Genomic DNA, 25,306 nt, shown 5'->3' with positions numbered 1-25,306 from the left:
GTTTTATTGGGAATGTTCCCAGGAGCTTTGTTTTCATTGGCAGAAGTCACAAAATTCGACTAAGTGCTAAAAAAAAGAGAATAGAGACCAAACTCATAAATTCACTTTGGCTTCCACTTACAATGTACATACAGAATGATCATCTGTGAGTCTATGTATGACTATCTTTTTGATTATAGTTGTCTTGTAGTGGAAGTGTGGCATAAATACAAAGTGTGATCAAAAATATAGGGAATGTATACATTTTCATATATTTATTACAGTAAAGGACACATTGCCATTACTCCTCTTCCCTCTAAACATGCTTATCCCATTATTCCTGCCACTTTCTGAAGCAGTTCTGGAAGACCTCTTTTGTCACTGTGCTTAGTTGTGCTGACATGGCTGCATACACGTCCTGAATTTATTTAAAATGTTTACCGAAGAGCCAGAAGTTGCACAGTGCCAGATCTTGTGAATAAAGGGAATGAAAACACATTTTAATGATTTTGACAGAAATTACTATAAGCAGTTATCAATGTGGGATGATTATAAAAAACAGTAAATGCTTTAAAAATTTGCTATTGTAAAAAGCACATTACCATTAATCCCCTTCAAAATACTCTCCCAGTTTAAACACACCCATATGTTAGCAACGTGTCTATTCTGGTAATAAGTAAAATTTAAGCATTCATTGCATCTTTCAATTACCACTTGTACAAATGTAAATTATTTAAGTTCTTATACAAGTTGAATTGATAAAAGTAAATCTTTCAGAAAATAGAAATTAGTTTCAGTTTTGACACCAAAAACATAATCAAATCCTAAATCATAAATATGTGATTTTTTTATTTCTGAGATGGAATCTCACCATGTTGCTCAGGTTGGTCTCAAATGCCTGAGCTCAAGCAATCCTCCTGCTTCAGCCTCCTGAGTACTGGGAACAAAGACATGCATCACCACACTTGGCTCATGAGTTTGAGAATTGTTTTGCTGCTAGGATGACTGTCTTATTTATTGTATAAAACAATAGTCTTTAATTCTTTTAATTACGTGTTCTTTGTAATATATGAAGTCTAGCACCCTAATATTTTATATGTTGTATTGTACCAGATCATTTGGGATCCTTTGTCTTTGGAAAAATGAATCAACATTTCATTTTAAAAAATTCAATTGCAAAATATTGTGAGTTCCTAAGTTGTAGCATGAAGATGGAAATATATTTGTGATTGATATGGCCTGGGATTTTTTTTTTAACTTATTTTGTGTGTGTATGTGTAGTACTGAGAATTGAACCCAAGACTTTTGCACTGAACTACATCTCCAGCCTTTAATTTTTACTTTTAAGAGAGGGTCTTCCTAAGTTGCCAAATTGCTCAGGCTAGCCTTGAACTTGCAGTCCTCCTGCCTCAGCCTCCCAGAGTACTGAGAGTTACAAGCATGCACCACCACACCCAGGAGCCTTGTGATTTTTAACCCTTAAGTGTACAATTGGACACATATAAGTTGTCCCTGTTACGTAGAGATCACTAAAGGTAAGCGAGGTAATTAATGGCCAGGTGGCTCAGCAACAGACCCCCAAAGAGCAAATCCGACTGAGAAACAGACCAAGCAGTGAGCCAAACGTGTGTCCACGGAGGCCAGAAGAGGGGAGTAAGACCCACAAATACCACTGCGTGTCAGCTGTTTCATTTTTGTGGCTTTATCTACAGTCTCCACAAATACATAAAGACAGGTGGCTCAAAATATTACTATCACTAAGCAAGTGTTATAGATGGGACATTTTAACTAAAGTTCTGTTGTAAGCAACATAATCCATCTCTTCCAAGAAATTATCACAGGGTATCTTTATTTTTTTGGTCTCTGCTTCTTAAAACTTAGTAAAAGCACTAGCCAAGACACTGGTTGCCTGACCATTCTTGACATTAGAGAGCAATGCTGTCGTATGTACTTCTCCCTTGCTTAAGTCCTCAATCTCTCCTTTTAGGATACAGGTCTACAAAGCAGCCACTGTGCAGCCCAGGCCTAAAGCACTGCAGCCCCTCTCCGGCACCCTGACCCCACCTACAAGTTCCCTGTTCGTCCTACCTTCTACCAACTCAACCAAAGAGTTGGAGTGATTTTTCTGGCTTACTAAGATCCAAATTTAGACTGTACCCGAATTAACTGGATAATTAAGACAACAGTGTTTGTGGTGGGTGGGTTAATGTGGACTGCTCATCATATATATAACTACCCCCATCAAGGCAAGATTAAGATTCCATTTAGGAATTATAAGTAATTTCCCTTTCATAATAAAATCAAAATTCTAAAGTAATGAAATAATGACAGATTATTGTACGGAGTGAAAACAAATTACAGGGCACATTGGTACACAACTATAGTACATATAGCATGGCTGCTATTATATAGAGTGTATATAACCAAAAACTTTTAAATGGTTCATGTATTGCTTACAATGCTTTCATTATTTTATAGCTACAGTTCATATTCAAAAACAGAAGAAGCAGCTGTTCCCTGGACAGTGAAATTAGGTTAGAGAAGGGGATTTGCAATACATTAACTTTTTAAAAAGTCTTTGTACCAGGGGGAAAAAAAGTATATAATCAAGCATCTGCTCTCAAAATTAATCTTAATAGACCTTAAAAGCAACATTTTTAGGCTTTGTGCTGTGTTCTTGCAATGTAAGTGAACTTTTGCCCTGCAAATATGGCCATTTAAAATCATAAATGTGCTGTTTTTCTTACTTCTAAATTGCACACTACTGTTACATGACTTGAATAGAATGTCTTTTTCAATTGCTCCCAGTCTGGGTCTCTAAGATACCAAAAAGATTCGTTTTATCAGCATGATAAAGAATTTTCTTCAAAGGCGTTTGTGAGGGGGTCACTGCCGCTTGGCTATGGTTAAGTCTTTCTCCCTTGATTTCCCTCCCTGGCTCAACATCACTTGCCTGTCACATGACCTTGGCAAGTCACATGGTGTCACCCTCCTATGTCCTGAGCACCATGCTGTATGAGTCTATACTGTGGCAATAAAATGACAGTAACTGCTAGGGGAAGACATCTTGTAAAAAAAATCGGTTGAGAAAGGCCTTCTTTGAAAGGGACCAGAGATAGTGAGATCATTTGCAAGTGATGCTTCTGTACATGCACCTCTGACTGGAAGCCTGGCTGCAGAGAAGCCCCTGTGGTCTGCAGGTTGATGCGGTGGTTTCTTGTGACTTCTGGGGTCCACAGCAAGGGAGGGAGCCTCATGAAGCACCATCTCCTTCAGGATCCAGGGCAGCAACTGTTGGTCCAGAATACTCCTCCTGACAGGTCTGTCTACCAGGGAGTTTACCCTTCAGTGTCTCTGGATAAACCTAACTCCCATTGTGAAGGATGGAAACTCGACCCCATCCGGCACCCCCAATCCTCAGAACCCCATTTTCCCATGGGACCTGTAGCCTCAGTTGCGTTACAAGGAGGGGCCCACTCAGTGGGCACCTGGGGCTCCACCCCTGTATCTGTGTACTCCTACCACTCAGTGTAGTCAAGCTGGTGCATTCCCTCTGCCCTGATGCCTACCTTTCAAAAAACCCTGCTGGGCAGTGCCCTCGACAACTTGATCACTAGATGGAGAGCCAGGACTTGGATACAAGTATCCCATTACTGGAACCAGTGGGTATTTAGGAAAAATGAATTGAGGCAAGAAGCCAGTTTCTAGAAGGGAACCAACTCACAACAAATTCAGCATCAAGGATGAGATGCGTTTGATGCTAAGATGTCAGTGTCAAAGCCCAAGAGATCTTATCCACCCAGAGGATGGGACCTCATCCAGAGTTGACTGTAGGATCTGGATCAGCTGCTAAAGCGTTAAGAGTGAGGATTCGTGGAGACAAAGACTAAACCAAGGTTATTCTGCCCCACTACCTCAGTCACACATATTCTAACCCAAGGCGCAAGCACAATAGTATGTATGTGTCAAGGGAATCCATACTTCTGACCTCAGACTAGTGATTTTTTTAAAGATCTTAAATGTAGCATAAAGAATTTCTTTGAAGAAGGGTTCAAAAATCAAGCAGATATGTGCTCAAATTATGCCTTTGCTCTTGACTGATAGTTTATTGTAGATTTTAACTGCCTTTCTGATTTCTTGTCTTATTTTCTGCTAGAGGTGTTTCGGTACATTTCTAGTCATATTGTTGTCATTAAAGTTCATCTCAGGAGGAGTCTCATGGAAGGTATCTGTTGAATGAATGAACATAGTGCCTGGCACATACCAGACTTTCCACAGTTTGTGGATCCTTTCCCTTCCTGGACATTTCTTTCCCTCTGTTTTTTTACTGGGACACCTGAAGACTCTGTGTCAGGCCGGGATTGCAGCAGGATTATATGTGAGAGCAGAACATAGAAAGCCCTGGCATTGAGAGCTGTAATGTCCTACAGAGAGAGGACAGGGGAAAGGTAAACGTAAGTTCCTCTGCAGGGCCGGCCACGAGATCCAGCTAAGGGAAAGTCTACTCAGTTTGACTTTGAGTCCCTGTTCAGTTCCACCCCTGAATGCTAATTGAAAAGTAACCTTGGAAACCAGAGCCTGGCATTATGCTCTTACAGGGCAATACGGGAATGAGCTGGGATGCAAAAAAGGCCAAGTCTAAGGCAAGGCAGAGTTTCTGTGGGTCCCGAGTGCCCTTTTGTTGTTGTTATTGTTGTTGTTTGACTTTTATTTTCAACATTTGTTGCAGTAAATCCTTCGTCTGTTGTCCTGGGTCAACCATCTGAATGTATCGAAGTTCCAAAAAGTTGAACATATGGTTTGTTCTTTCTGGGTCCCTTCCTGGCTCTTGGAGAAAAGTTCTGAATTCTGAGAGCAAAGGAACCATGGAAATCTAAGATTTAGAAGCCAGATGGTCTCCCCTTTCCAGTGTACAGCTTTGGTGTGTCAGATATTGGGGGAGGGCTCTATCCCTTCACCAGCTACCTGAATTGTTATGTGCTTAGGGGTGCAAGTAATACCTGGTGGCTCTCGGTGTCTGTAACTGAGGACTCAAATATTGCTTGATATGCAAAGCTTGTATAATGTGCTCTTTATGGTACAGAGCAAACTCTCAAACTGCGCCCCAGTGACATGATAGAAAACATTTCAGATACTGGAGGGAAAACTAGTCTGTCTCAAGAACTGTGAAATCCTTTTCTACTTGACCCTAGAATCTGGATGGAAGAATCAGGCTTGCCTTCCTTAGAAACCCCAAAACAATGCAAATTATATCTTCAGAAGATGAAATTTCCACCCCACTGAGATTTTAAGACTGGACATTTTGAATAAGAGAAGAATCATTTATTTTCAGGATAATTCTACCTTGAGTAGGAATCATAAATACCTTGAAAATTGCTTATTTTAAAAAAGCTATAGTTTAAAATGTCCTGATTTTGATACTTTATAATACTGAGCTTCTTATGAAAGTAAGGGGATAATGAGTTTATCAATATTTTGTACTAATGGAATATTTTACCTTTTGTATTTGGCACTTAAAATATATAAGCCTGAATTACATATCCATCACTCTCACTTTTTAGTGTCCTGACTTAAAAAAATGAATTGGCTTATAAATTTTTATCATAGTAATACAGTTCTACTTTGAGGTTTCAAAGTAAAATAGAGGCAGGCATAAGGGTGCAGGCTGTAATGCCAGCACTCTAGGAAGCTGAAGTAGGAGGATTGCAAGTTCAAGCACAGCCTGGTCAACCTAGCCATTTAGCAAGACCCTATCCCAAGATAAAAAAATTTTTAAAGGACTGGAGCTATAGCTCAGTGCCAAAGCTCTGGGTTCAATCCTCAGTGCCACCAAAAGAAAAAAGTAAAATGGTACATGTGTTCCAAGATTGATGTGTATATGCATGTATTTCTGTCCTAGTTTGTTGTTTTTGGTTTTTTTCTTTTTTTTTTTTTTGGTCTTTTTTTCTGGTACCGGAAATCGAACTCACGACCTCACACTTGCCAGGCAGGTGCTGTTCCACTGAGCTAAATCCCCAGACCCCTGTCTCCTAGTTCTAAGCTCTTTGAGAACATCCTGTATAGAGTCCTTTGCAAACATTAAAACAAATCCTGCCTCTTGCCTGTCACCTTTGACTGCCACTAAATTTGTGAGATCTTCATATTGGATAAAAGTTGTACCTCACATAGCAGAGAAGATAAAGGTTAGCCTAGGGGAGTCTGGCTTTCCGTCTACTGACAGTTCACATAGTGTGCCTCAGATGCTTCCGGTTCCCTCCGTTCTGCCTTCAGGTTCAATAGTCTCCAGCAGCTTGACGCCTGCATATTTGGAAAATGAGTTCCTGAGAATTTCAGTTTCTCTCTCTTAGCTGCTCAAAAAAGCTCAAAACCACTAGTAATCATTGAATACATTTCATTTCTCGCTATCTCTCTCCTTGAGCGTTGCAGTGTCCAGTGTCCCTAAAATGCTCGTCTTACCCCTTGGATCACTTTTTTCCTATAATTCTAAACCGGCCAAGGTGAGATGAGCGTTGGATGTGAACTTGTGAATATGGCTCTGTTTGCCTCAGAGTTGCCAGGGGCCTCCTGAACGTGCAGATTCTGCCAACAGTGCTCCGTGCTCCCTTGGGCCAGGTCCTCCGCCCCGATGTACAGGGGAGCCCTATGGGATCCCCTGCGGAGTCTCGGTGACTGCAGGTCCCACAACACAAGCACGATCCCAGCCACGGCTGGGCCCCAGTGCAGCTCCCCATCCTGTCTCCCGCAGGGTCCTGTAGCATCCCCGGCATCTGCGTTTTCTGTCCTCTCTGCTGGGCCTGGCCTTCCACCACCCCCTCCGCCACTGCCTCCTCCAGGGCCGCCTCCACTTTTTGAGAATGAAGGCAGAAAAGAAGAGTCCTCTCCTTCTCGCTCAGCTTTATTTGCCCAGCTGAACCAGGGAGAAGCCATCACCAAAGGTGAGCATGCGAGACCTGGAAGCCTCGCCCTGCCCCTCTGGCCCCAGCACGCGGATCCCCCAGGGCTCCAGCTGTGGATGCATTGTTCCTCCCCTGTCCCCCACGCACAGGGGAAGGGAACTGCAGCTGGGAACACAGGCACCTGCAGTGCTCTTCTGATCCAGACGGGCTTGGTGCACTGTAACATGGAACAGATGTGAATGTCGGAGAGCCTGGGTTCTTTATCAGACACTACACCGTACCACCCAGTGCCTCAGCATCATCCTCTAAAACCAAAGCATCAAGAGCAAGTGGAGTAAGTCGGGCATGGCGCTGCACACCTGCAGTCCCAGCACTCTGGGAGGCTGAGGCAGAGGATTGCGAGTTTAAGCTCAGCCTGGGCTCTTTTGAGAACATCCTTTTTAAAATGTTTCATTTTGAAACAGGGTCTTGCTAAGTGACTAAGTTGACCAAGCTGCGCTTGCACTTGCAATCCTCCTGCTTCAGCCTCCTAGTGTGTTGGGATTATAGGCCTGCGTCCTTATGCCTGCCTCCATTTACCTTTTAATAAAAAATAAAAGGGCTGAGAATGTATGTCAGTGTGAAGGTCCAGGGTTCGATCCCCCCAATACAAAGAGGAAAAAAAAGATCAGTTGAAATAAAAATGGCAAATGCTAGCACCTTTGTCCTGAAAAGGATATTAGCTTGTGGAAGAATTACATCTTTGAGCTGCCTTAGTCCTCATGGTGAATGGCTAATTTAAAAACATTATTTAAATGTCTAAATAGTCATATTGCCAGAAACTATATGCAAATGTGTTTTTGCATTACACGGGAGACTTAGGGTGTATGTGTCCCTCTACACTGGGCTGGGAGTTAAGAGCACAGAATTCTAACTTTAGCATTGGCTCAAACCCAGGAATCGAACTCACAACCTCACGCTTGCTAGGCAGGCGCTATGCTGCTGAGTTACATCCCCAGCCCCAATTGGCTCAAAGTTCTGCTGTCCTGCCTGAAATTCATTTGCAAAGTAAAAACATAAACTGATTCCTTACCTCTAAAGTCAGCTGCATCTTACACTAGATAGTTCCAGGAATGCTCTGAATATTGACACCATGGCTGATGATTTGGCCAACAGACAAGAAATAAACCTTAAGATCTTTTTTGCCAAGGTGGCTTGAGGGTTTGTGGGGTTGTCTTTTACAGAACTGTTACTATCCTATCTCTTAAAGACAAGGTTCCTCAAGTTAAAAATCATCCACTGCTTCTGTTTATCTGAACACATGCAGGGTTCAGACTTTGCATCTTCTCCCTGAGCACTAGATTATCGTGCAAATAGCAGGACCCAAAGCTCCTGTGCATCTTACATCCTGGACATTTCCCTTTACATCAAATGTAAAGAAACATGTGCACGTGTGTGATCCTCACAGGGCTTCGGCATGTCCGAGATGATCAGAAGACTTATAAGAATCCCAGCCTGCGGGCACAAGGACAGACTCGATCTCCAACCAAGAGCCTCACACCAAGCCCCACGTCTCCCAAGTCTCACTCACCACAGAAACATGCTCCCGTGTTTGAGTTGGAGGGGAAGAAATGGAGAGTGGTGAGTGGACTCCCTTGACCTTGACTCTTTTTCATTTTTTCTGGTTCCAGGGATTGAATTTAGGGCCTTCACACTGTGCTATATCCCTAGCCCATTTTATTTTATTTAGAGACAGTCTCACCAAGTCAGCTCAAACTGGGCTACACTTGTGATCCTCCTGCCTCAGCCTCCCAGAGTGCTGAGATTACAGGCATGTGCCACCCTGCCACCCTGTCATAGCCTGCCTGGCTGTTTAGCCTTTCTTCTTGACATCCTCTGACAAATGGACCACCAGTGGAAGCCATTTATCAAGGCCTTAAAGATTTCTAAGTGCCATAACAAGAGGCAGAGAGCACTAGCTAGAATAGGAACCAAGGCGTTTCTAGATGCTTCTGTAATTTTTTCTTCACTGGTTCCCATTCTTCAAACTTTTTTAAGCTACTTTTTTGGATTGTGGTAGAATATATATAACATAAAATTCACCATAAATCATTTTTAAGTATGTATTTTGGTGACATAGAGTTCCTTCACATTGTTCTGCTGTCATAGCCGCCATCCATCCACAGAGCGCTTTTCATCTTGCGGAACTAAAACTCTGTACCAATCAAGCAATCACTCTCCCTCTCCTTCCCCTTAGAAAGCACCACTGTGCTGTCACACTCTACAAAGGGACATACACTTTAACCAAGAGGCCACAGAAACCGTGAGCATGTGGACCGAGGAGTCTGCACCCCACTCCAATCTGCTGAAGGCTGCTACGCTTGGATGCACCGATGGAGGCCCTGGTGTAACCACACACGGCCACTGCCACCCACCACCTTCAGGGCTAATTTGAGTCACCCAAGACACTTTGAATGTCAATGCAAGCTGGTGTCCCCTGTCAACCCAGAGAGCTTCCTTAAAGATTATGAACCAGTGTCCCTGGAAAGGTTGTCACAGCCTGGAAAGGCTCTGGGGCTTGGACTACTTACGGCTGGGACCCTTTGCCAGCCCTTTGCCCATCTCCTGTTGGACGAAGCATCAAGAGCAGATCAGTGCTCCAGCCCCACCCACTGGCCAGCGTGCCCACGACACCTGACAGTTTGCAAATTAACCCCAAGCCCCGTCCAAGCAGCGTCTCATCCATTTCATGTGCACAGTGACAAGACCTGGGGCTCTATCTGTAAAGAAATGGTTCTGAAAGAACGAAAAGCTGTCATCATGCTGAGCTCCATAGTCATTCCAGAATGCAAAAGATTCCATTTACCTATATATCCTTCTATTTAATATTTATATCTCTTTTCATTTTAGGAGTACCAAGAAGACAGGAATGACCTTGTAATTTCGGAGTCCGAACTGAAACAAGTATCTTACATTTTCAAATGTGACCGATCTACTCTCCAGATAAAAGGGAAAATCAATTCCATTACAATTGGTAGGGTACACGTACGGCTTTATAGTCCCTAGGGTGAGCTGCTTTGTATAAACACGTGCAAATATTTAGTGATGACGTATCTTTCCCCCTAGATAACTGTAAGAAGTTTGGTCTTGTGTTTGACAATGTGGTGGGCATTGTGGAAGTGATCAACTCCAGGGACATTCAAATTCAGGTAAGCGCCCTTTCCCGCCATGCTCTGCCCTCATGAGGGCTGGGTAGGGATGGTCCACTCTGCGTGGAAGGGGAGCCCTCTCTCCTCCATGGCCACCCAAAATTTCCTAGTCATGCTCTTTCCAAGCACGGCTTTGTCATCCCCTCCTCTGTGAAGTCCTGTCTTCTTCTTCCACCTCTTACAACACGTCCTGTCTCACGCTGCAATCACTGATTTACTATCTCTGTTTCAAGGACAGCTAACTAATCTTTGTCTTTATCAGTCTAGAGACTTACACAATACCCGCACACAGTAGACATACAGTAAGTGTTTGATGAGTACATGACAGAATGAATCAACTACTGCATACATAAAAATACTAAAAGATTGTCCTAGGATAATACCATCATCCCAAAGAGAATATATCCCCCTGGAAAAGTTTGTTCTAGGAAAGGAGTAAGAAAAAATTTTCCTCAGGATCAATGAGATAATCAGAAAAACAACCTAGAAATAGAATTAGAACTGAATTTGCTAAGACAGAAAAAAAAATCGTACTCCTTTAGCAATTGCGATTTAGACAAACGAGATTTTATAATACACCCAAATCTGAAGGACTTCTTCCTTTCAGCCAACTGTAACTTCTATCTTTGGTTGCCTCTTTTCATAAGGTTAATTACCCTTTACTACTCGATATTTCATAGTAATGATTGTTAAATTAGATTTTGGTTATAAAACTCTTTCCCTTTGCTTTACTGGGCTTTTCACTGTTGACACTTTTAATTAGAGTCAGTATGATTGTACATGTTACATTCTGCTAATTGTCATTTAAGACTTTGTTGCACCTGTGTCCAGTGAATGCAAATAGTCCTGGCTGGGCATCATGAGATGTAGGCACTGATGCCCATTCTATATCTATATCTGATAATCCTATCAAAAAGTCGGAGAAGATGTACTACATTCTGTAACCAAACTAAGATTTAGCTTTTTAACTAAACTAAAAGTATCATTTGAAACTTTAAAATAAATTGCCATTAAAATCAGAAACAAGAAGAGAATTCCTTCTGTGATTGCTTCTGTTCTATCCTGTGTTAAAGATTCTAACCTATGTACTAAGATAAGAACAGTACACTGGTACCTTGGTTCATGAATGCTTTTGTTGGGAAACAATTTGGTTCACAAGCAGAGTGTTTGGCAAAATTTTGTTTTTGTTTGTAACCTTTTTATCGGGTGCCAAACACAACTATAGCCATCTTTTCCATAATCATGGAACAAATTAAAATTGTGAACCAAGGCACCACTGTAATGGAGAACCATAAAGTTGGAAAAGGAAGAGACAAACATGTCCTTATTTAACAAAAAAAGCCTTAACATAAATATCCAAGAGATTCAACAAGCTATTAACATTACAGAGATAGTCAACAAAATGGTTAGAGGCAATATAAAACAGAAAAATCAAGAGGATTTCTTTACAACGAAAATATGTATTAGAAAATGTAATACAAAACACGAGTTAAAATGCCAAGAAGACTGTAGGAGACCTAGGAAAAAGTTAACAATAGCAACAGAAGATAGGAAAAATCATGACCGCCAAGGGGGTAACAGCAAGAGTCACCAAATATCAGGTACCCTGAAACAGGAACTAAAAGTCTGACACATGAGGGTAAATGGAAAGAAATTTGCTGCACCAAATTCCAGGCTCTAAAGGGTTGTGAGGGGAGCCAGACAGAGCAGATGGCCTGAGGTCCTGCCCACCGCCAACCGTCCTGCGCTGGCAAATGAGGCCGTCCACCATTCCTTCCCAAGTGAACTGAGGTAATCAGTGGTAGAGGCCTACAGCTGGCCACACCCAGAGCACGACTTGCAGCCTGGAGGCGGGTCTCCCTCGCTACTTTGGGCAGGCAACTGAGTGGTCCACAGGGCGAAAGTACTTGGCTACTCACAACCAGACTACGACTGCAGTGTAAAGACAGCTGTGTGGACCCTCAAGGTCAATGCTAAAGCAGCTGTGTGAAGGTTTTCTTGTTTACTTCCTTGCTTGTTTATTTGTTCTGGGTTTTCTTGGGTGTGCGTGTGTGTGTGTGTGTGTGTGTGTGTGTGTGTTTCTTCTTCCTTTGTTAGTATTTTCTTATTTTACTTTATTTTTTAAGGTTTTTCCCCTTTGTCCTGTTCTCTCTCTTTGGTCATTTTTCTCTTTTATTTCTTGACTTTCTTTCCTTTATAATCTTTTTTCTCCTCCCTTCCTCATTCCCTTGCCTCCTTGTCTTCCCTCTGCTCCTCTGCAGCTTTGCTATGACATATATATAACAGATGCCTATATATGTGCATAAGGAAATAAGAATTAACCAGTGCGTTAACTTAAATAATACCATTCAAGGGCGTGGCAGGTAACCTTTAACAGAACCATGGGAGAGGGTCCAAGCAAAACTAAGTAAAAGATATTAACAGATTCTGACAACCTCAAGGCATCCCTCAATCCTTAACTACACTTCCACCCCTCTGCATTCCCTCCTCAAATATTCTCTCAAACCCTCTCCACACTCGCCCTTTATTCCAGCTATAAAAATAATTCCAACAGAGCCAACCTTCTATTTTTTACCTATTCACATGTCTCTTACCTCCCTCTCCTCTTACTAACTTGCTTCTTCCTTTCCCCCTTCCTTTTTCCTTCCTCCTGTCCTCCACACTTGAGACAAATTACAAGCATCAGTATAGTCTGTGAGGGTTATTGGTACAGGGGTGAAATTGTCAAAACAAGTTGGAGTGGTCATGATTCATGTATGATTGGATGTGTTGATGCTGTTGTAACGTGTAGAGATTCTCTTCTTACAACACAGTGAATGTCCAACTCAATGAAACTGAATCACTTGAAATGGGATATATTACTTCTTGATAAATAAAACCAAGATCACATCATTGGAAAGCAGAACCTAACTAAAGAGATCTTCATACTGATAATAAAATATCTTCATTCTATTTGACTTTAACTTTCAGTATATGCAGGCATTGATGTGTGCACATGCTCGCACACACACACACACACACACACACACAGAAACGTGAAAAAACAAGTCAACAAAATGCTTCCAAAAATTCCCAACCTCCCATCAGGTAGATACAAAAGGTGCCAATGGAGAGAAAACCAATAACCAAATGGTTTAATGATCAAAGAGAAAACAAAGAAACTTAAGGAGTTCAAATATAATATAATGAAACAGTAGTATTAATAAACAAATTGATCAATATGTCTAAAGAAGAATCAGGTAAAACATTAGAAGAGCATGAATGACAAGTTTACCAAGGAAATAGAATCCATGAAAAGATGCCAAACAGAAATTCCAGCGATAAAGAATTCTATGGAATATTTGAGCTGCAGAGGCAACCAGTGTGAGAAGAAAGTATCAGATCTAGAAGACAAAAATGACACAGATAACTATATACATAAAGTATAATAGCTTATATCTACATGCCCTAAGGCCTCATGTGCTCATAGGTAGAGCTTTGGGGAATGACTGGATCATGGATGTGTGGTACTGGATCATGAGTGTGTAATAGTGGATCAGTCTGCTGACTGGTTTAGCAGAGTTCTGGGTGTGGATGATGGACTTACTGAAGAGGGAAGACCAACCCTGCATGTAGGTGGTACCAAGCTGTAGTCTTAAAGCATGGATGGAACAAAAAGGGAAAGAAGGAAGTTTCACTGCTTCATGCTGTTTTGATTTTTCCGTTTTATATTATTGCTATGCCATGAACTGTTTCTTTCTGCCATGTCCACCTGCTATGCCACCATTCCTTGGATGGAATAAAACCTCTTCAAACTATGCACTAAATTAAACCTTTCCTCATTTAACTTGTGGGTGTTGGGTATTTTGTTCCATAAATGAGAAAGTAACTAAGAAATAGAGATATCTTAAAAATAATGATAGAGCAAGGAAAATTGACCCAACAGCTACAAGATTACACAAAGAAGACTAATCTAACACTAATTCGAGTTATAGAAACATCGGAGGACCACACCCATGCAATAAAAAAAATCTGTGTACAGAAATCACAGCAGAAAACTTTCCAAATATGGGGAAAGAATTTAATATACAGGAAAGCGAGGCATGCAGAACCCCAAACACTTCTGATGAGAAAAGAAGCCCCCACAATACATCATAGTCAAAATCCCAGAAGCCCAACACAAGAACAGAATCTTAAAAGCTGTCAAAGAAAAGCAAAAAATAAAAATAAAAAAGGTAAACTTACTAGGATTACAGCAGACTTCTTAACACAAATTTTAAAGGCCAGAGAGCCTGAAGTGAATTATTACAAGCTCTAAAAGAAAACAACTTTTAATCCAGACTAATATCTCCAGCAAAATTACCTTTCAAAATTCATGGACAAATAAGAACATTCCATAACAAAAAAATCTTAAGAAATTCATGTCCACCAAACTAGCACTCCAAAAAACTCTCAAGGATATGAGATAATGATATCAAGATGCCAAAAAGTCTGACAGAATGAATACATCAAGCAGGTTTAGCAATTTTTAAACTTTTTAATCAGTAAAAATAAAGAATCAACTACATAAAAGTAACATAATGGCAGGAATTAGTCAACATCTTTCAGTAATAATTCAATGTAAATGGGCTCAACTCCCCAATTAAAAGACACAGTCCGGAAGATTGGATCAAAAAGCAAAACCAAATAGCTTAATGCATATAAGAGACATCTAATCCAAAAAGAAATTTATAGACTAAAAATGAAAGCATGGAAAACAGTATTCCATGCATTAGGACTCTAAAAGCAAGACGAGGTAGCAATTTTATCTACAGACAAAGTAGACTTCAAATTAAAACTGATTGGAAGGGACAATAAAGATCACTACATGTTACTTAAGGGGATAATTCAACAGGAAGAGGTAACAATTGTAAATATATGCACCAAATACTGGTGCAATCAGCTTTATAAAACAAATTACTGGTCATAAAAGATCAAATAAAAACCAACACAGTCATGGTAGGAGATCTCAGTGCACCACTTTCACAAATAGATCAACTGGACAAATAATGAAATCTCAGAGCTGAACCATACCATCAAACAAACTGACTTAGTAAACATCTACAGAGTGTTCTCCCCTTCCACAGTTGAATGCACATTCTTCTCAGCAGCACAGCAGTGCATAGAACTTCCTCTAAAATAGACCACATACTAGTCCATAAAGCTGCTTAAATAAATACAAAAGAATCAGAGTTATCCCATGTATACTACCAGATCATAGTGAACTCTAACTGGAAATCAATGACAGTAGAAATCATAGAAATTTTACAAACACCTAGATATCAAATAACATATCCTCAGAAATCAGTGGGTCACAGAAGAAATCAAGGAAGAAATTAAACAATTTATGCAATCAAACCACAATGCCAGGACAGAATACCAGAACCTATGGGCCACAATGAAAGCCATCGTAAGAGGGAAGTTTATTGCCGGGAATGCTCACATTAGAGAAACAGAGCAAATCCAGATCAATAACAATGATGCACCTCATATCCTGGAAAAATGAGAGCACCCTAAATCCAAACAGAGTACTGTATAAGAAAAGAAATCATGAATGTCAGAGCAGAAATTAAGGAAATTGAGACCAAAAAAAAAAAAGCCCACAAAGAATCAATGAATTGAAGAGGGGGCTGTCTGAAAAAATAAACCAGGCAAGACCTTCACCAATCTTAGCAAAAAAATAAAAAATCTGTATCAATGCAATTAGAAATGAAAGGGGAAAAATCACAATGGATACCACTGAAATCCAAAAATTATTAGTAAATGCTATGAAATTTCATACTTCAAAAATGGGAGAATGTACAAGCAATTAATAGATTTCTAGATACATATGGACTACCAAAACTGAACCAAGAAGATATAAAAACCCTGAATAGTACAATAACAGTTCAATAAGGTAATGAAATTGGGGCAGAAATGAAAACCTACCACCTAAGAAAAGTCCAAGACTCAATGGATTCACTAATGAATCCTACAAGAACTTCAGAAAAGCTTTAACGCTAATACTCCTCAAAGTCTTTAATGAAACTGAAAGAAAAAGAGTACTTTCAAACTCATTCCTGGAAGATAGCATTACCCTGATTCTAATACCCTGACAGGGCTCAAAAAGAAAACTATAGGCCACAATGAACATAGATGCAGAAATCCTCAACAAAATACTTGCCAACAGAAATCAACAAATCACCAAAAAGATCATACATCCCAACCAAGCAGACTCCATCCCAAGAATGCAAGGATAGTTCAGCATATGCAGATCGATAAATGTAATACACCACATAAACAGAATCAAGGACAAAAATCACATGATCATTTTAAATAGATGCAGAAAAAGCCTTTTACAAAATACAACATTCATTCATGATTTTTTTAAAAACTGATAAAAATAGGTATAGAAGGACCTTATCTAAATCTGATTAAAGCCATTTATGACAAGCCCCTTGCTAATATCAAATAAAATGGGGGAAACTGAAAGCTTTCCTTCTTAAACCACAAGAAAAGGATGTCTACTATCACCATATAGTACTCAAAACAGTAGCTGCAGCAATCAGGAAAGAGAAAAAAATAAAAATGATATGTGTAGGAAAGGAAGAAATCAAATTATCATTATTTGCAGATGATGTGATCCTTTACATAGGAGGCCCCAAAAAATTTCACCAAAAGATTGCTAGAATTAATAAATTCAGCAATGTAGCAGAATACAAAATCAGCACACAAAGATCAATAGTATTCCTTTATACTAACAATGAACTCACTGAGAAAGAAACTTAGAAAATAATGTCATTCACAATAGGTTCAAGAAAAATTAAATACTTAAAAGTTAAGGAAGTGAAAGACTACAGTACACTGAAAAGGGAACTCAAGGAGGGCATCAGAAAACAGATATCCTGTTGCTGGATAGGTGGAAACAACATTGTCAAAACTGAAAGCTAGGTTTAATGCAATCCCAACCAAAATGCCAACAGCATTCCTCACAACCCTAAAAACAATTCTAAAATTTATATGAAACCAGAAGAGATCCAGAATTGCAAAAGTAATCCTGGGCAATCAAAACAAGCAAGAGGCATCACAATCCCAGATTTCCAGCTATAGTACAAAGCTACAGTGGTTTTAAAAAAAGAAAAAAAAAGTATGGTGCTGGCACAAACAGATATGTAGATCAATGGAGCAGAACAGCAGGTGCAGAAACTGAACCGTCCCATGTTATCTTTAACAAAGGGGGTCAAAGTATACGCTGGAGGAAAGATAGCCTTTTTAATAAATGGTGCTGGGGAAGTTGGCTGTCCACATGCAGAAGATTGACTCTAGACCCATATCTCTCACCATGCACTGAACTAAAATCAAAATAGATCAAAGATCTAAATGTTAAAACAGAAACAATCTGTTGGAAGATAAGTAAAACTCTTGAAGACGTAGACATAGACAAGGACTTTCTAAATAGAACCCCAATTACACAAGAAATAGCACCAAGAATCAACAAATGGGATCGCATTACATTAAAAACTTCTGCACAGCAAACAACCAACAGAGTGAAAAGTCAACCTATAGAATGAGAATAAAAATTTTGCACAGCTGTTCCTCAGATGTAGGACTAGTATCTAGATAAACATATGAAGGACTCAAAACTATTGGACCTCCCTAAAACAAAAGATCCAATCAAAAGACTGAAATGAATAGACATATCTCAGAAGAAGTATAAACAGCCAATAAATGAAAAAATGTTCGACATCTCTGGCCATTAGAAAAATGCAAATTAAAGCAGCACTGAGATTCCATGCTACTCCAGAAAGGATGGCTATCATCAAGATATCAAACAATAACAAATGCTGGTGAGAGTGCAGAGAAAAAGGAACCCTTCTATATTGTTGGTGGAATTGTAAACTAGTAAAACCACTATAGAAAGTATTATGGCAATTCCTCACAAACTAAAATAAGAAAGTCCACTCAACCTAGCAATTCCTTTTCTAGGCATCTTCCCAAAAGAGTTAAAGTTATCCTATCACAGTGACACATGCATACTCATATTCACAGTAGCACAATTCATAGTAGCTACCTGGAAGCAGCCTGTATGTCCATCAACGGATGAATGGATAAAGTGTGATATTTATACACAATGGAGCACTACTCTGCCATAAAGAAAGGTGAATTGAGTCGTTTGTAGGAAAATGGGTGCACCTTCAGATCATAATGTTGAGTGAAATAAATCAGACACACAAGCTTAAATTATCACATGGTTTCTCTTATGTGAGAAAACCAAAATATAAATAAAAAGCAAAATAAAAGATAGATAATAGGAAATAGGGAGATAGATATTTTATAGAGGGAAGAAGGACCAAGAGGTGAATGGTAGAGAAAAGGAATCAAAAGAATTTATGTACATATACATAAATTTTATGTATAGTAGGAGGATATACATATATATATTAGGGTTATATGTATACCATATAATTATATAGTACAATTTTATGTATAGTATGAGGCTATATATATATATATATACTATATATCTATATACTATACATAAAAATAAAGTTCTCAGTACTTTTATAGTTTTACAATATCATACAGAAGAAAATTTTTATGCCGTCAGAGTACAAGTGATACAAAAAGTATTACTACATATGGTCAAAAGCCACATACCATAAAGAAAAGAACTAATTAATCTAACCCCTTTAAAATTATATGTTCAACAGAAGACATGATATGCAAAGCTGAAAGACAAACCATGGGGGAAGGAAAGGTACTTGCAATGCAGATAATCAAAAAGGATTTGTATCCAGAATATATAAAGAACTTAACACTAATCAAAAATAGAAGAATCTAATAGAAAAGTGTACAAGAAATACTAAGGCAGTTCAAAAGAAAAAATTAAACACTTGATGTATTCATATGTACAACAAAAGTAGAAATTAAAGTTAATACAACTAAAATTATATTTTCCCAGTCATCAGGTTTACATTCAGAATGCCCTTATCTTGCAAGGTGCCATGTTAACCAATGCATGTAGGAATTGCAGGTTGAGGAGGGTCTGTATGTTTAGTCTGATGATACAGGGTTGTCAAAGAAATAGGACAATGGCAGGCCTCATACCCAAGAGTGATGAAAGCGAATCTGCTACATGCACTGCAAAGCAAAGCAGAACCATCTAATGAAGTCACATTCGTAGCTTGAGTTACTCTGCTCTTAGGAATATGCACTGAATAGCTCTAGCCCATGTACCGAGGAGATGTGTGACACATGTAAAATGTTTATTGCAGTATCACTCATAATGGCAATAAAAATGGAAACAATTTAAGTGTCCACCAACTGGTTAATGAAATCCTCCCAATACAATACTGTACAGTAGTTAAAATCAGTGAACTGTGTTACCTATATAAAAATAGATAAATCTGTAAAACAACACTAATCAATAAAGCAAGTTACAGAACTGCTGTGTTCTATATCCCTTTATTAAAAGAGTGGAGGAAATGCAGAGCAACACAGCACACACATGCTAAATAGACGTGTGAGAGCCGGGGCAGCCTTCTTATCATCGTACCCACTGGATAGACCCAAAGAATCCTGAACACGATATTCAGAAGAGTAGTTACAAAATCAGAAGGCTGGAAGAAAAGAGAGAAGCAGGGAGGAAGCTGAGTCCAGTGAGGTAGTGGATGGTATGGAGGGGGCTCCAATGATGTTGTAAGATTTTAGTCCTGAAAAAAATTAAATTAAATTAAAAAGGAAATAAGACGAAGCCTAATACTCCAATAACATTGTTGGTGGATACGTAATTTACTTATGCCTTTGTTGTATTGTTCCTTGTGTGTTTCTGTGTTTGAAATATATTTTTGAGAATATGGACACGCAGTATCCGAAATGCTCTCTGGAAAGATGAACCGTGGTTTCCCACATGGGACAGATAGAAACGGGACAGCATAGTTCAGAGATAAGAGAAAGACATTCGACTGAATAGTTGGGGAACTTTTCGATGTTCCAACCAAGCAGAAGGGATTACCTATTTAAAGCACGCAATGAACTGTTTTCAAAAGGCTAGTGCACAATAGAAACAGAAAGCAGATTAGTGGCAGCCTGGGGCTGAGGCTGGAGATTGCTTGTGAGTGGCCATTAGGGGTATTTTTGGATGATGAAAATATTCTAAAACCTCACTGTAGTGATGCCTGCACCACTCTGTAAATTTATCAAACATCATTGAATGGTTCACTTAAAATTGGTGAGCTTTTGTGCTTGCAGATTTTCTCTCATTGTCGTCGAAAGGTTGAAAGGGGGAAATAAAAGCCATGGACTAAAGTTCCCATGATTTGGCCTCGTCATCCAATGTTGACGGACAATCCTAAGAAAATAGACAAAGTATGGGAAGGAGAAGAAACTAGCCAATGGAAATTATTAAATTTTATGGAGAAATTAATTCATGAAAATAATATTAGGCTGACGTTGTAGCTCAGTGGTAGACCATGTGCTTAACATGAGTGAGGACATAGGTTCAATCTTCATTGCTGAAAAATACATATATATTGATCTGGAAATGTGTTTTAAATGCAAGAACATTGGCCTGGGTGATCCAACATGTCACCTGTGGTTCAGTAAAGGCGTTCTTTGGTCCAGCTTTGCTGATGAAAAGCATGTCTGTCCTTAAAGTCTTCACACACCACCAGGGAAGACAAATGTGTATATAATGTACTCAGAAGCAGTATTGGCCACAATGCTGTGGAAATCACAATTCTTATCATACCAGAGCTATTTTGTCAATGTTACCATTGTCTTTCCAGATACACAGGGTGCCTCCACATTTGTAACATGATTTAGTGATATGTAGATGTAGCTAAAGCATGTTGTCATAATGTGCTTGCCTCGTGTGTCCTGTTCATAAATCATCAAAGACTCACTGGTAATTCATCTCTTCTCTTCATTCGCCTGGTATTTGTATAGTTCTGATAAAGGGTTTAGAAATGTTCATCTTCATAAAATAAGCAAATCTAGAAACGATCAAAACATTACCGCAGACACATTTTTGAAATACGCATACATCTATTATTCTTTTACTTATTTGTGGCAGAGCCCAGTGCTTACCTGACCTTGAACTACCTCTGCCTTTTTTGTTTTTTGGCCTTGGGGTTCAATTCCAACTCAGTGCCCAGTTTCCATGGAGAGAGAAAACAGAGAAGGATGGTGACCTGGCTAGATGCCCTCCAAGGAATTCTTTACACCACCTACCCCATCAACAGGATTTGCTCCTTTGGTTTGCAAGTAGTGTGGTCTTTTCTTCCAAGCGAAAGAAGAGATGTCTTTATCACTGTAATTACCATTACAAGAAGGAAAATTATAGAGTTGTAATACGGTCTTTGGAAGAAAGGTCTGCCCCTATGGAGATTTGGGGAGAATTCCTGAAAATTGATTGTGAGAAAAGAAACTTAAAACTGATCAGAATGTTTACAACACCTAGACATTTGTAAACAATACAAAGAATGGCCTCCTCTTGTGTTCAGTCCTCTTTGTCTATATAATGTGTGTCCTGAAATAAGCCTCCAGTTTTGGCCCCTGAAATGAATACACTTCAAAATACCTAGACACTCATCTCATTTAAACTTTGAATTCAGCCAATGAGATTTTTATCTGGCAAAGACCTTAACTGAAAAGAATTTTAGTGTTTTCTTACTTATTCTCAAGTTCAGGAACAATTCACTCGGTTTTTACTTAAGAATAATCTTATTCTTAAATGTCAGTCTTGGTGCTTGTTTTAATCCGAGTTTCACAGATACTTGTCAAAACTACAATTTTTAAGCCAATAGAAGTAAATGTGTCTTGTTTCTTTTATCATGAAATCAAATATGTGTTTCAGTTCCACAAAGGGGGTTAGGAGGCTTTTTCTGAACATTTAGCTGCTGTTTCCAAATTAATGCCTTAATTTCTGTCTCAGGAAAGAGACCCCAAGGTTTGAGAATCCCCGTGTGCGGTCCTTTCATTCTGTCCCCAGATGACACCTACGATACTCAGCAGCCTGGAGACATAGCCATTAACCAATCTCCCCAGCTCTGACCCAGGAATTCCGAATGCTTGGTTAAGCCCAGGAGAAATCCAGGAGGAATCAGGGTTGTATGCATTCGGGAACGTTGTCATTTCTATTTCCGTGCTCTGATCCCAGCTATTTCTGTTGTTGTTGTTCAGGTTATGGGAAGAGTGCCAACAATTTCCATCAATAAGACAGAAGGTTGCCACATATACCTCAGTGAAGATGCATTAGACTGTGAAATTGTGAGTGCCAAGTCGTCTGAAATGAATATACTTATCCCTCAGGATGGCGACTATGTAAGTACCTTCTGAACAAAGACTGCCAAAAACTTTTGTTATTAACATTCTTAGAGATTGATTAATCAGCTCCCAGCCTGTGAGCTTTGTTGGTAAAATAATTCACAGGCAGGAGAGGAAGGTAGGGAGTTCCTTCCACCTCCCCACTTATTGACTTCCTGACTCCACTCACTCCTGGATTTGTGATTCTCAAGGCAGTTTACTAATAACCACTTTCAAGCATTTAACACAGTGTGCACGGAGTTCCTATTATGTAGGACTAAATATTTCCCCTCGCGGTAATGGAAATAAGCAAGGAAAAAGGAGAAATACTTCGAGGGAAAAGTGGAAAGGAGGAGAGGGAAGTCTAAGTGGACTGGCTATTTGAATTGGTATGCTCAAATCAGAGACTGCCCGCTGAACAAAATCAGCCAGCGAGGCTGACGAACAGGCCAGCACCGAAAGAGGCACCTAGAGGTTGAATTTGGGAGGTCAGCTGTGGGGCCTATCAGTCTGGATTCTTCATAGGCATCTCAAGTGGTTCTAATGCCATCAGCCCATCAGGCCCTTCTGAGAAGTATTAGCCTAAGTGATTTGGCCAGTATTTCTCACAATCAAAGTAGCTTGGATAAAAATCACGCAAATATTCGCACACATTGAAAAGGGAATACAATTAAATCTGTAACCTTTCTGGATCACCAAGTATGGTGGATTAACTGGTTGTTGTTACTTGGAAGTAGGGAAATAAATACAGAGATAATTCCCTCTGACTGCTAGTAAACCAGGAAAGAATAAAAGAAAATGTAGCAGCTGGGCGTGGTGGTACATGCCTCTAATCCCAGCACTAGGGAGGCTGAGACAGGAGGATAGCTGCAACTTTGAGGCCAGCCTGGGCTCCATAGTGAGTTCAAGACCAGCCTGTAATACATAGTGTGACCCTGTCTCAAAAAACATATTGTAACTCAGAAGACAGACCTTTGGAAGAAGAGTCCCATCAGCCTGGAAGGCCAGTCACCAGAGGTCTACACAGCAATCTGTAACAGGCTGGTGGATCTCCTTGGCAGACAATATGACTGCTGCCATGTGCTTCCCCACCTACAGGAAGTTATTCAGCTCTGCCCAGCCACATCCCACACGTTGCAGCTTAGAATTCATCATATCAGCTTGTAATACAAAACTCTGCAAGCACTGGGTCACACTTCAGCCATTAGTATAGGGACAGCCTAACCCTGAGCTATAGAAGAGGCCCCTTTTGAGTTCTCAGCCTTATGAATACTATGGAAGAGCTAAGCCATTAGAACAGTTTCAGAGTAGGGGAGCCAAAACCCAGGTGGCCGTCGCCTCTGCAGCTGTTTAAGCAGAAGGCACAGCTTCCGGAGAACGGGATCTGCTAAGGAAAGAAGTGAGGTTTGGATGAGCACTCCAGGATGATTAAACTCAGCTCTCTCGGCATGCAACCCAGGTAGCTGTAGTTTTTAAGGCTTCCCAGATAAGCCCTGTGTGAAGCCAAAATTGATATCCTTTAGCCTTACAGATGAATATAAGCAAAGCTCAAGCTTTTTGCTGAAAAAATAGTTTTGCATTGATAGGTGAATGACCTTCTCCTCTCAGTCCCTGGCCCTCTTCTAGCATTTTCCAGGTGGAGGTGGGAAGGAATACAGAGGCCCCGCCATGGGCATTGTAATGTGAGGATCGATGGGAAGCATAGTTCTTCCTGAACGAAATCAGCCTCCCAGAGAAGATCTGTCATCAGATTACTACCTCCTCACTGCCCAAGAGTGCAGAACAGCTGTCGTACATTCCAGTCCAAGACAGCCCCTCTCTCAGGCATTCTTCCCTGGGTCAATGCCTGAGAATAAACAGTAAGCTTTATTTTCTCACCAAGGAGAGCCCCAGAAGTGATATTAGGTAAACACACATGCACAGAAACACACACACACACACACACACACGCATGCCTGCATGTGCACGTTAGCTTATTAATACTGTAGCTTCTTTAAGATTTTTCCATGCAGATTTCACTCAGGAAGAATTCATTACTCCTTGCAGCAAAATAAATCAATCACTTCTTCCCAAAGAAACCGTTGGACCCTGCATCTAGGAAGATAGGTACTCCATGTGCGTTCCAGGGAAGCGTCCCATCTCACGAGCAGCAGCATCGGTTATCACATGTGGCGTCTGAGCGAGCATAGCAGTGCTGGGAAGGCCAGGGAGGCTCCAGATCCAGGGCCAAGGCACTGTGCTTCAGCCTCCCCTTTCGTCCTCATTGCAACTGTCTGGAGAATGAGAATCTCTCCAGGAAAAGGAGAGCCCAGTCTACTGCTATTTTGGCTATTCCATTTTCCTGTGTGTGTTTGTATGCCTGGGAGCTACACAGCTGGGGGAGGCCATGTGTTTTTTCATTGGAAAGTGGCAGAGTGAAAGGAAACAAATATATTCACAACCCTGAGCACATTTTTGCAGTTCCTCAAGGAGCACATAGATAACTCTGGATTAAAGCGTTTGTACCCCACTTGACTGCTGACCAGCTGCCTCAGCGCCACCTGACATCGTGTTGGGAATGGAGACTCCCATTCCTTCCCCAGGTCTACTGGGTCAGAATCTGTATGCTATAATAAGGTCCATGGTTAATTGACACATACGTTCAAGTTTGATGGAAAGCAGTGGCTGAGACAGACTGCTTTGGCTCGGATTGGGCTGGTTTGCTTACTAGCAGTGTCATCGTGGGGGAGTGGTTTGACCTACAGGCGTCTGCTTCCTGTAGGCAGCATCCCAGTAACTCCACGCTCCTGGGCTTGCTGGTGATCAGCTGAGTGCCTAGATGTCCAGGGCTTCACAAAATGCCTGTTCTCAGCAAACGCTGGGGGCCGGGGATATAGCTCCAGGGCACAGCACCTGCCTGGCAAGTGCAAGGTCATGAGTTTGATTCCCACAAAAAAAAAT

The 25,306-nt window shown here is 40.4% G+C and overlaps 1 protein-coding gene across 1 annotated transcript in view; it reads left to right on the top strand.

The window, feature by feature from the left end:
* Positions 1 to 25,306, top strand: part of Cap2 (CAP, adenylate cyclase-associated protein, 2 (yeast)) — a 118,322-nt gene that overhangs the window by 91,328 nt on the left and 1,688 nt on the right. The window contains exons 7-11 of the mRNA XM_005403406.2: positions 6,725 to 6,914; positions 8,323 to 8,495; positions 9,765 to 9,888; positions 9,981 to 10,063; positions 22,244 to 22,384. Coding sequence (XP_005403463.1) covers positions 6,725 to 6,914; positions 8,323 to 8,495; positions 9,765 to 9,888; positions 9,981 to 10,063; positions 22,244 to 22,384 — 711 coding nt within the window. The remainder of the gene's footprint in view (positions 1 to 6,724; positions 6,915 to 8,322; positions 8,496 to 9,764; positions 9,889 to 9,980; positions 10,064 to 22,243; positions 22,385 to 25,306) is intronic.

This window comes from Chinchilla lanigera, unplaced genomic scaffold (assembly GCF_000276665.1).
Source record: "Chinchilla lanigera isolate Chin_1 unplaced genomic scaffold, ChiLan1.0 scaffold00082, whole genome shotgun sequence".
In the NCBI taxonomy this organism is placed as follows: Eukaryota; Metazoa; Chordata; class Mammalia; order Rodentia; family Chinchillidae; genus Chinchilla; species Chinchilla lanigera.
Note: the sequence above shows the minus strand (reverse complement) of the source record. Positions and strands in the feature narration are given on the sequence as shown.